Source organism: Hemiscyllium ocellatum, chromosome 4 (genome assembly GCF_020745735.1).
Source record: "Hemiscyllium ocellatum isolate sHemOce1 chromosome 4, sHemOce1.pat.X.cur, whole genome shotgun sequence".
In the NCBI taxonomy this organism is placed as follows: domain Eukaryota; kingdom Metazoa; phylum Chordata; class Chondrichthyes; order Orectolobiformes; family Hemiscylliidae; genus Hemiscyllium; species Hemiscyllium ocellatum.
The window spans coordinates 66,544,230-66,557,485 of record NC_083404.1 but is presented as its reverse complement, the minus strand read 5'-3'; the positions used below and the strand labels follow the sequence as shown (position 1 = coordinate 66,557,485).

At 39.8% G+C, this 13,256-nt stretch overlaps 1 protein-coding gene across 1 annotated transcript in view; it reads right to left on the bottom strand.

The window, feature by feature from the left end:
• The window catches only part of LOC132815206 (uncharacterized protein C18orf63-like), a 79,614-nt gene that overhangs the window by 47,210 nt on the left and 19,148 nt on the right, over positions 1 to 13,256 (bottom strand). The window contains exons 4-5 of the mRNA XM_060824022.1: positions 12,878 to 12,919; positions 3,488 to 3,564 (exon numbers count right to left, since the gene is read on the bottom strand). Of these exons, the coding sequence (XP_060680005.1) occupies positions 3,488 to 3,564; positions 12,878 to 12,919 (119 nt within the window). The remainder of the gene's footprint in view (positions 1 to 3,487; positions 3,565 to 12,877; positions 12,920 to 13,256) is intronic.

Below are 13,256 nucleotides of genomic sequence, written 5' to 3'. Positions count from 1 at the left end.
AGATGTGCTGCAGAACAATTGGCCCCATCCTATCTAATTCATACACAATTTCAAAGATCTGCTCCTTTTATCGATGACAAATACTTGTCGCTCTTCATCCATACTATCGTAATAAGGTTTCTGCAACAAATTTGTTCAGAAGTTATTTTATTCTTCTAATGTGAGCTCGTGGTAAAGTTGGAAGAGTTGCTTCACAAATGAATGAAGCAACAGCTTGATACAGTAATGCATACAGTTATCCAACCATCAGACTAATCTTTATTAACTTGGCCTAACGGGCAGTGGAGATACACAACAGGTTGGCAAGGACAAGTGAACCTTTGGAAGGAAATTGTTCTGGGAAGTCTTCAATAATGACTCCATACCCTATTAAACTAAATGGCTTTGGTTCAATCATTGGGAAGGAAATCTTACTGCTCCTTAACAGCTACAACCCTCCCTCAGGTGATGTATCAGTACTTGTCCATTCTGATTACAGAAGGTTGAAGAATGGAATGCAGTTGATGTTTTTATAACATATTTGACAAGATAGTATTTAAAAGTCTGGTTGACAAAATTGAGGCTTATGGATGCAGAGAACCAGTGTGCAATTGGATTTTGCAAAAATGTATCTTAAGGACAGAAACAATAAGTTGCAGTAAATTTTTTTTTGTTCACAATTGTGTCCAGTTTTCTAAGGGTCAGTTCTAGAACCTTTTCTTTGCAGTAAATAATGATTTGTATCTTGAAATATTCAGATACAGTTCAAAAGTTTCTAATTATGCCAATCTTATAGGAGTGTCAAACAGTGGGGATGATGCATAGTGCTTGCAACAGACATAGATTGTCTAGCAGAATGGACAGGTAAATGGCACACTGAATTTAATACAGATAAGTGTGAAGTGATGCAATTTGACAGAAAGGATAGAGAGAAGCAATGCAGACTTAATTGTACAATTCTAAAATGTGCGCAGGAATAGAGGAATGCATATTAAGGTAAGTGGATTATATTGAGAGAATGGTTAACAATGTATATGGAAGCAAAACAAAAACAGAGGAAGAGTTCTGAGGAAGGGTCACTCAACCCGAAATGTTAAGTCTGATTTCTCTCCACAGACATTGCCAGTCCTGCTGAGTATTTCTGTTTTTGATTTGAAATCACAGCATTCACAGTTCTTTTCAGTTTTAAGAAAGCATATGGAAGCTTCTGCTTCAGAAATTGAGGCATTGAGGAAATTACACTAGAACCTTTTCTTTGCAGTAAATAATGATTTGTATCTTGAAATATTCAGATACAGTTCAAAAGTTTCTAATTATGCCAATCTTATAGGAGTGTCAAACAGTGGGGATGATGCATAGTGCTTGCAACATAGTGCTTGATTAGGGTCAACTAGAATATCAGGTTTAGTGTAAGGGAGGGAAAAGATATAAGAGACCTAGGGGACAACTTTTTCACGCAGAGGGTGGTACGTATATGGAATGAGCTGCCAAATGAAATTGTACTAGGTGGAGGCTAGTACAATTGCAACATTTAAAAGGCATCTGGACAGGTATATGAATAGGAAGGGTTTGGAGGGATATGGGCCAGGTGCTGGCAGGTGGGTCTAGATTGGGTTGGGATATCTGATTGGCATGGACGAGTTGGACCGAAAAGTCTGTTTCTATGCTGTACATCTCTTTGATTCTATAATACCGTGGTGAGTAACTTAGCTCCTGACTCCCCAAAGCCTGTCTTCTATTTACAAGGCCTCAAGTCAACTGTGATGAAATTTTCCCCACCATCAGGATAGCTGCAGCTCCAACAACACCCAAAAAGCTTTATTTCATCCAGGACAAAGCAGCCTGCATGTTTAGCACCACATCCCCAAGCATTCAATTCCCTCCACCATTGATATTTAGTAGCAGCAGTGTGTACTATCTTCAAGATACAATGCAAAAATTCACCTAAGATCCTGAGAAAGCACCTTCCAAACCCATGACCGCTTCAGATGGAAGACAAAGGCAAAACATGGGAACAATGAGGACTGCAGATGCTGTAGATCAGAGCTGAAAATGTGTTGCTGGAAAAGCGCAGCAGGTCAGGCAGCATCCAAGGAGCAGGAGGGCTCATGCCGGAAACGTCGGTTCTCCTGCTCCTTGGATGCTGCCTGACCTGTTGCACTTTTCCAGCAACACATTTTCAGCTCAAAACATGGGAACACCAGCACCTGCAAGTTACCGTCCAAATCATTCATCATCCTGACCTGGAAATATATTACTGTTCTTCCAGTGTCATTGGATCAAAATCCTGGAATTCTCTCCCTCAGGGTTTTGTGGGTCAACCTGCAGAAGCGGACTGACTGCAGCAGTTCAAGAAGGCTGCTCACCACTATTTTCTCACAGGCAACAAGGATGGGCATAACACACTAGTCAACCAATGCTACCCACATTCATGAGTGAGTTTAAAAAAAACAAAATTAAATTGCGAGAGAACACAAGCAGTTTGCAAAGAACTAACAACACGTAAACAACAACATCACAGTGGAACATAATATTGACGATATTTAGTTTCAGTAGCAAAAGACATTTCTTAAATGGTATAAAATGGTATAGCGAGAGCAGAAATCATGCAAATAGAAGGCCCTTTATTGCAACACATTAATCATTTGCAAATGGATCACTTGTCATTTTTAGATGAAATTAAATACTCATTTTCCCCCCATTTGATCTGCAGGCATTAACAACAGAGACTGAGTTAACATATGAAAGTTACATGGACACAGAACTCCTGCTGTAGGTTCACTGCTTCAGGACAGCAATAACAAAGCAGTAGAACCCCTGGTGTATTTAGGGACAAGCACTACACTCCAAGTAAAGGTCAGTTTTGAGTTCTTGTAATTTTGAGATTGATATTTTCGAATCTACTACTCCATGTGTAACAGTTCATACCAACTATGATTTCCCTCTTAATCCATGATTTCTACATTTATTAGAATAAAATGTATAAAAATTGAAAATTCATTAATTTTTTTGAGTCATTTGGTAAACTTGGTTATTTTGCTTTATAGTTTCCCATAGAGATTGTAAATATATATACATTTATGTTTAATCTGAAATTTACTGTTGTGCCAATATACAGAATAATTTGAGATACAGCATGTTTGGAACAGACAGGTGGCTTGAATCTATGATTTCTAAAACTTTCCATCACTGGAGGTTTTCTTAGGTCATGGTTTGGTCCATTGCAGACCAAATGATAGAGAACGCAAGGATTCATCAAGAACTCAGTTGATGCTCTAGACTAGCTATCAAAAGTCATAGAAGGCAAACTAGCTGAACCTCGATCTTTTATGGCCTGGTAATTCTTAGGATTCGAGGTCATCGCCACAATTTCACCTTGTGCTTCAAGAAGTTACCTATTCTACTCAGAGAAAATACATATTACAAATACTCAAGAGGGGGATAAAAACTCCATGACATTCTAAAAAAAATGTAAAAAACTTAAAAGAGAAAAAAAGACTGGTAATACCTTTGCTAGAGACAGTCGAATAGTGGACGCTTCCACACTAACACACAACTGGGTCTCTGAGACATTCAACTCCAAAACTGTAATTAAGAAATCCATTGCACCAATGAATAAATTACTGTTATAACTCATTAATCAATGAACCATTGAAAACTTTTGACACTTATTATAACATGTTCACTTATTTTGAAACAAATGCAATTTCAATTCACAAGTATTTTGGATTGTGATTGTTAAAAATCAGTAACTTACTAAATATATATCTGACAAAAGTCAGCAATAGAATTTCAAGGAACTTATGTAAAACTTGAGTGTGCCACTCTTCAAGGTGTCAAACTCACAATGAAAATACAAAATAAATATACAGATTAAGATGGGAACGTTAGCAAAGGGTACAAAATAAATAATTCTAATGTCAGTTAAACTTTTACAAATACAATATTTATAAAATTACTATGTTCTAGGACTAGCTCTTTAATTTAAGGCAAAATGGTGGAACAAAGTAATTCACATGGTTTGCTCAGGAGTCTGCTCAACAACAAGCTGAAGTGGTTTCATTGTGAAAAGTTAAAGGATGGCTTGGGCTGGTTGGAATAATGAACCAGATATTCACACCAACTAACAACGACAGTAGTATCAGTCTTAGGTATGAGTAATGCTCTCTGAAAGCTGTGCACGCATTCAGCTGTTCAGAGGATCTGTGCATACCAATCCATCGAATTCTGCATAAGGTCCACACACCCACCAAAATTAGGGAAAGTAGGCTGTAGGTGGATTGTTAGTGTCCATGTACCGCAGGGAGGCATTATGAACATCAGATCTTAGAAGTGGTTATAATTTAAATTGTCCAATGTAGATGTAGTTGGGGTCGGAAGGAAAGCTCACTAGTACCTGGATGCAAACTTGGTGCAATTCATGTTCCCATGGGAAAGGGCTTTCAGAAGATAAAGTAAATACAACAATTGTTTTACTGGGTTTCAGTTTTCTAAGATAACCTCAGTCTTGCATCTGTTATTTCCTTTACACGTCTACAAAATGGTGCAGCTACCATTCCAATTTTGAGAGCAGGTTTGTGAGATCTTAACAAGGCTGTAAGATTCACCTATCTTTGTCTAGAAGAAGGAATCTCCAGGGTAACCTTCAATGTGAAAGTCAGTCCTGGAGTTAGAAGCTACCTAGTTGGGAAAAGAAAATGGAAACAGGTCATCAGAAGCAGAAAACATCTGGGTTGGTTCTAGGAGAACAGTGTCCATATAAGGGACAATGTAAAGTATGGCTGCAGCTGAAGGTAAGTAGCTTTTTCAAAAGTTAAATGGGGATAATTTTTGTACTAGAGTTTAAGTTGTCTACCAAATGATGTTAAAACAATATTGCTTTTAGTTTCTTTTGGCTGAATTTTCCCAATTTTATGGCAATGTGTCATGTGTGAGATAGCAATCTGCCATGGTTCATCTCAATTTTTCTCATATAATCATCAGCTCTTCAGCTCACTAATTATGCATCAGCTTCCAATGTGACCAGCTCATGCAATCATAGAGCAGGAGCACTTGATGGGCTTTTCGCTACTAGGACTTTGTAACCTTCATGGCAATGGGGTAATATTTAAACCCCAGCCCCAGAGTGCTTCAGACAATGCAAGTCATTACATGAAATACTGATTGATATCAGTAAATGGTGCAGGAAGGTCAGATTGCACATAGCATTTCCAGAATCTTGAGATTCTGATAGATGGTGTAGTTGAAAGAAAGTAAGTGTTGTTCCCTCCAAGATTCCCTGAGGAAACTGCACAATCAGAATAGCCAGCTTGGACAGAGACAGCAATCTGGGCCATTGCAACCTCCAGAGTCAAACACAAAACACAGCAGTATTAGAAGAAGGTTCATGATCTTCTGTGACCAGAAACACAGGTATATGCTACCTTATTCTCACAGGGCAACCATTACTCACTGCTCCTCTGACACTCACATACCTCTCACAAAGGCTCATACCCTACAACTCTCATCGGCTCATGCTGCGTGTCCTCTCAATGACTGTTACCTACCTCATCCTCCCAACCTTAGCTACACATGTACTCCCCACTCACTCACTGAGGTCACATCACTACTTCTCCTGTTAATGCATCAACAGTACTGCCTCTCGCGTCTACTTCCATCATACTTGCAGCAAATATCTCTCATAACTAGGCCATGACGGGCAGTGTAGAGACAATTATTAGATTCCGCATTTTGCATGAGCAGAAAATATTGTAGCTGGGAACTCCAAGATTGCCATGTCCAACCAAGGACATGAGTTTCATCATACTGTGCTTCTGTCCCAGTAACGCCAGTGCTAACTTATTCTTGGAGACAGAGACGAAGATCCAGAACACTTAAGTGTCTGCCAGATATGTGCACAGATCTGCACTCTATCACTATAGCTACTAGTGCTCAGTATTAATAGTAGATCGAGAGGGGGGCTGAAGGACCTCAACTTTACTCCAAATGCCCTTTGTTTCAAGAAGGCAGCATACTGACAGCAGGACAAGCCATGAACAGTGCTCCCACTCTTGTGATACTCCAGACATACTTGGCCTCTTCACCTTCTCTTGCTGGTGATGCTAAGGCCTGCAAGAAGTCCTAGTCAAGAAAGTGTTCTGAGGAACGTCACTGGATCCGAAAGTTTAATTTTGATTTCTCTTCACAGATGCTGCCAAACCTGCTGAGCTTTTCCAGCAACTTCTGTTTTTGTTCAAGAAGAGTGAGTCTGACCCTGGGCAGGATACTCAGGTTAGGGCACTCTAGACTCAAATGTGCTGGGAATATTCAGCCAAGTCTTCTCAGCCACAGAGCCAACTACAAGACATGCTCCCTCTACCTTGGGTGTAGACTTTGAAATTGCATTTTGACTTAGTGGAAGGGAAAGGAAAAGAAAGAAACTTACTAAGGTGGCATAATCATTGTAAATAACATGTTCATTGATACTCTTTAAATGTCTGCTCAAATTTCTTTGTAGCTTTCAGAACTACTGAAGTCACATTCATTTAATATTTGAGCATTCTCTTCAGATATCCCAAGGATGAAATTGATTGTAATGGACAAACATTCCTCATTTCCAACAAGCTGACTACTTGACTGAGGAAGCATTAGCATCACAGATCCCTGAGCCATCAAGTCAATGACTGCAGCCAAGGCACAGCACTTGAAGACAGACAACACTGAGGATACAAGCTGTGTGCAGGGATTGTGATAGGGTGTGCCCTGCATTTATCATTCACTGATCTACAAACCCTACGAATGAGAAATCAGAATCAACAATGATTCCACAAATCACAGCAGACAATGTCACGATCTTTCTTTCAGCTTCTCAAGGGCAGACACTACCATTTAAGGTTGGGAAGGTGTAAATTAGAAAGATTGCATTGCCATTCTCCCTCATATATCAGCAGTTTGCTGAGAAAAGCTGTACAAAGCACTACAACTCTCAGGTTAACCACTGTGCTACCAGACAGTCAAGCATTTCAGTACTATTTACCAAACTACACGAAGCGTGAAATGCAAAAGGCCAACCAATGATAGCAAAGTGAAAAGGAGGCAATCCCAGGATAACTGGTGTACATCTCCAGAATCAGTAACCTATGATTACGGATAAGCTGGACACAGATGAAGGGGAAGTTATTTCAGTTAACTCTGTAGGTTGGTGGCATGCAATCTCAAAGCAGTCTATCATGCTCTGCATCTCTAAGAAGCTAGTGAGTGATTGACTTACTCTTATTATGAGTAGAGGGTGGAGGTTTTAAAACGGTTTAATCAGCAGAAAATGGCATCTTTGAATTCCCAGATACATTTTGCCCCCAATTTTCCCTTGGAATGAGCCACTGACAAAAAAATTCAGGGTAGTTGGGATCTTGATGGGCATTGGGAAGGGATGGCCATTCCTTCTGCGCATAAGTCCTGCTCCGACAGAAGGCGCAGAAGGCTGGGACATTGTTGGTTTGTGCCTGCCTTGTGTTTTCAACAGCTATAACTAATGCTGGCCAGTATATTTGGGCTCTTGTCAATCTTCTTTGTGTTTTTTTAGGGATCTTTAGCATGCTGGTTTATCCTTTCGCACTTGGCCCACAGCCTGAATGTTATGACACAATTGCTCATTCTAGTACTTTTTAAAGGGTGTGAGGTTTTCCACTTCAATTATCCTGTCGGGCTTTGCAATCCAGATCACCACCACCCTCTGGGTGATAATGCTTTTCCTCAAATCCACTCTAAACATTTTACCTTTCTCTTTACAATGATGCTCCTTGTTATTCATGCTTTGACTAACGGGAACAACTGTTTTCTATTCATCCTGTCCATGCCCTTCAGTCTTGTACACCCCTCAACCTTCCCTGCTCCAAAGAAAACAACCTGAAGCTCATCTAGTCTCTCCTGATAGCTGAAATGCTCTATCCCAGGCAACATCTTGGTGAATGTCCTTTGCACCCTTGCCAGTGCAATCACATCCTTGCTTTAGTGTGATGACCAAAACTGCAGATAATTCTCTAGCTGTGGCCTAACAAAAGTTCTGTATCACTCCAACATAATCGCTTTGCTCTTATAATCTTTGCCCCAACTGATAAAACTACCATTCCCTATGCCTTCTAAACTACCCTATGTCCTGCTACCTTCAGGAATCTGTTAACATCCCTGGATTGCACTTTTCCTGAGCTTCCTATTGTCTTGTCATTCATTCAGTACTCCCTTTTCCTGTTCCATCTTCCAAAGTGCATTACTTCACATCTATCAGGGTCCTCAATGTCAACCATTTAGTATATTGTTGTGTCATTCACAAACTTGCTAACCATTCCCCCTGTAATCTTGTGTACATCATTTATGAATATCATAAACGAGGGATACAGCACTGATCCTCGTGGTACCCCCATGCACGCTGGGCTCCAGTTCCACAAAAGGGACCCTCTTTTACCATTAAGCCAATTTTAGATTCAATTTACCAAGTTACCCTGGATTCCATGCGCTTTTACTTTCTTTAGTTTTCCAGGGACCTTGGCAAAAGACTTATTGAAATTCATGTAAACTACTATCTATTTCCCCACATTCTATTATCTTCCATGACAATCTCCACAGTAAACATTGATGCAAAATACTTGTTTAGTATCTCTCCCATTTCCTGCGGTTCCACACATAGGTTGCTTGCTGATCTTTAGGGGCGCTGTTGTCTCCCTAGTTAACCTTTTATCCTTAATGTATTTGTAAAATCCCTCTGGATTGTCCTTAGCCCCATTTGCCAAAGCTATCTCACATCCCCTTTTTGCCCTCTTCTATATATAGCTCCTGCATTTATACTTTTCTAAGGATTCACTCAATCTTTGCTGCCTAAACCTGACATAAGCTTCCGTTTTTTTCTTGACCAAAACCTCAATTTCTCACGTCATCCAGCATTTCCTACATCTACCAGTCTTGCCATTCACTCGAACAGTAACATACCCTTAGTGATGTTTGAGAAGATTTGTAGCTCAGGTTGATGACAATTATGTAAGTTAGCTTACTGAGCTGGAAGGTTTGTTTTCCGATGTTGCGTCACTATGACTAGGTAACGTCATTGGTGCGAGTCTCTGGTGAAGAACTGGTGGTATGTCCAGCCTCTTGTCTTGGTTTCTTAAGGTTAGTGATGTCATTTCCAGTTCTCTTTTGTTTCCCAAGGGAAGGTAGATGGGATCTAAATCGATGTGGCTAAATTGATGGAGTTCTGCTTAGAATGCCATGCCTCTACGAATTATCATCTGTGTCTTTGTTTTGGCTGTCCTTGAATGTGTATGTTGTGTCCTTCTTTGTCTATATGTATGGAAACTAGTGATAATCTTTTGGTGGCTAGTTGGTGTTCATGTATCCTGGTGGCAAGTTTCCTGCTTGTTTGTCTAATGTAGTTTTTTTTAAACAGTTCTTGCATGATATCTTGAAAATGACGTTAGTTTTGCTGGTATTGAGCTTTGAGGTTCATTAGTCGGTGTTTAATGGCGTTGGTAGGTTTGTGAGCTACCATGATGCCAAGGGGTCTGAGTAATCTGGAAGTCATTACTTCGATAATGTCTTCGATGTAAGGTAATGTGGCTATAGTTTTTGGTTGCATTGTGTCTCCTTGTTTGGGTTTACTTCTGAGGAATTGATGGATTGTGTTTATTAGGTACGCATTTTTCTTGAAAACACTGTATAGATATTTTTCTTCTGCTGTTTGTAGTTCTTGGGTGTTGCAGTGTGATGTAGCTCATTGAAATAATGTCTTGACGCTTACTATGTTTTCCCTGGAGTGTTGTAGGCTGAGAGGTGATCTTATAGAGATTTACAAAATTATGAGGGGCATGGATAAGATAAATAGACAAGGTCTTTTCCCTGGGGTGGGAGAGTCCAGATCTACCTGGCATAAATTTAGGGTGAGAGGGGAAAGATATGAAGGAGAACTAAGGGACAACTGTTTCACGCAGAGGGTGGTGCGGGTGTGGAACTGGCTGCCAGAGGAAGTGGTGGAGGCTAGTACAATTGCAACATTTAAAAGGCATCTGGATGGGTATATGAATAGGAAGGATTTGAAGGGATATGGGCTGAGTGCTGGCAGGTGGGACTAGACTGAGTTGCGAAATCTGGTCGGCATGGACGAGTTGGAACGAAAGGTTTGTTTCCATGCTGTGCATCTCTATGAATCTTTACCTCATTTTTGAAGGCTTTCCATTTTCCAACTGTCTGTTTACCAAAGAACATCAGCACCCAATCATCCTTTGAACGTTTTTGCCTAATAACATCAAAATTGGCCTTCATCCAATTTAAAACTTTAACATTTAGATCTGCTCCATTCTTTTCCATCGCTGTTTTAAAACTAATAGAATTATGGTCGCTAGCCCCAATGTGCTCCCACACTGACACCTCGGTCATGTGCCCTGAAATATTTCCCAAGAATAGGTCAAGTTTTGCACCTTCTCTAGTACGTGCATCCACTTGCTGAATCAGAAAATTTTCTTGTACACACTTACAAATTTCTTTCCTTCTAAATCCTTAATACTATTGCAGTCCCAGTCAATATGTGTAAAGTTAAAATCCCCTACCATTACCACCCTATTATTCTCACAGATAACAGAGATCTCCTTCCAAATTTGTTTCTCAATTTCCCCATTGACTATTGGAGAATATTTGTACAATCCCTTTCGTATTTTTCAGTTGTACCCAAATAACTTCCGTGGACATATTCCCAGGAATATGCTCCCCAAGTACAGCTTCAATGCTATTTCATGCCAAAAATGCTACATGCCCTCCTCTCTTGACTCTCCTACCCCCCCACGCCCCCCCCCCCCCCCCCCCCCCCAAAAACTTCTATCCTTCCTATAGCATTTGCACCCTGGAACATTAAGCTGTCAGTCCTGAGCCATGTTTCTGTAATTGCTATAGTATCCCAGTCTCATGTTGCTAACCATGTCCTGAGTTCATCTGCCTTCTCTGTTCAGCCTGTTACATTGAAATATATGCAGTTTAATTTATCAGTTCTTCCTCACTCTGTTTTGTCCCTGTCTGCCCTGACTGTTTGACTTGCTCCTTTTCTCAACTGTACCAGCCTCAGACTGTTCTCTTTCCTCACTATTCCTCTGGGTCTTACTCCTCCACCTTATTTGTTTAAATCCTCTGGAACAGTTCCAGCATATCTCCCTGCTAGTATATTAGTCTCCTTCCAATTCAGATGCAATCTGTCCTTCTTATACTGGTCACCTCTTACCCCAGAAGAGATTCCAATGATCCAAAAACGTGAAGCTTTCTCCTCTGCACCAGCTCTTCAGCCACACATTCATCTGCTCTATTCTCCTACTGCTACCCTCTCACTAGCTTGTAGCACTGGCAGTAATCCAGATATTTATACCTTTAAGGACCTCTTTCTTAAATTCCTGCCTAACATCCCATATGGTCCCTTCAGAATCCAACCTTATGCCTTCCTATGTCATTAGTTCTAATGTGTACAATGACTTCCTGCTGGTCCCTCTCCTCTTTGAGAATATTCTGCACTCTTTCCGAAATATTCTTGATTCTGGCACCATGGACATCTTTGTGTCATGAAGCAGTGCCATCCAGCTTCCTAGGAAAGTAAGCAAAAAAATGCAGAACTGCATTGAAAAGTGGCAACATTAACTATTAATGAGATGCAAATGCATGGAAATTAATTGCTTCTCTTTAGAAAATTCAGAAGTCACCATTCCACTTTAAGGGGCACAAAATCCTCAATAATCAGAATTTTTTTTTTCATTCTCATTATATTTTTCCAACATTTTTTGCCATTGCTGAAATCGTTCAAAGCCTACCTGAAGTTTAGAAAAAGTCTTATAACTCAAAATCTTGGTGTATGACCCCACTGTCAGTCATTACAATTTTGATTTTTTTAAAATCAGAAGTTATTGCTCTCTTAGGAGACTGTAGTACACATTAGAGTAAAAAGTGAGGTCTGCAGATGCTGGAGATCAGAGCTGAAAATGTGTTGCTGGTTAAAGCGCAGCAGGTCAGGCAGCATCCAAGGAACAGGAAATTCGACGTTTCGGGCAAAAGCCCTTCATCATTCCTGATGAAGTGCTTTTGCCCAAAACGTCGAACTTCCTGTTCCTTGGATGCTGCCTGACCTGCTGCACTGTAACCAGCAACACATTTTCAGCTGTAGTACATATTACCCAATTTTCTTTACCACTGAGCTCAATAGAAAGAAAGAAAATCAAACAGGTGAAATAGTGCATTGATTGAATATTACTGCACATTTTACTTCCTAACATGGTGCAAGTTCCAACTAAAATGCTTTAAATGTCATCTCCTACTACTTAGCTTTAAATGTTCTTTTTGTAAAGAATGCTTTCCAAGGGCACAGAACATGTCTGAAGTGTGTCTGAAGTGAACTTTACCAGGACTCTTGCCCAAAACATCAATTTTCTTGTTCCTCGGATGCTACTTGACTTTTTTCCAGCATCACACTCTCGACTCTGAACTCCAGCATCTGCAGTCCTCACTTTCTCCCACTCTTGTGGTCCTATAGTGTCTTATCTCTATACCAGGCAGCCCAATTTCAAGTCTCACCTGTTCCAGAGCTGTGTTATAACATCACTGTACAGGATGATTTGAAAATATCTACTTGTTCAAATAAGCCATAAATGAGCTGATTGCACAGTTTAATGGGGCATCAGTTTCAAAGATGCCTGATGGGTACAGATTCTTTTCAGCAGTCTATATAATCCTGTAGAATACTGGGTTTAACTTATTTCGATCTTGAAGTTTTAACAAATTTGATTTTTTTTTTCAAGGTTCCAAGACCTGAATATACAGCACTGTTCAACACTATCCATTCTGAGATTAGGTTGCAAATAATTTTTACTTACTCAAAAGTTTCCATATTAGCTATTTGACTCACCAACTGCATTCTGTTTTTCTGCTTTGCTCAAAAAGTCTTTCCCTTATTTACAAACAAAAAACAACAATTATTGCACTTGCACAAAAAAAATAGCATCAGTACATTCTATAAAGTGTGTTTTCTTGTCAATTGTGTTACTGAAAATTATTACCATCAATGCACATTTGTTTTTGATCATCACAATGCTATTCAAACATAAATTTTCAGTTACAAGCTAGTTTCAGAACAAAAGTAGATGTTGCATGCCATTTTGGCACTATTAAATTTGTAATTCTGGTCTGTCTCTGAATCTTCTTACATTCACTTCACTGATAGAAACACACTGCCTTTGTCATTAATGCACATTTACAAGGTGGAAAAATAAACTCCTGAACACAAT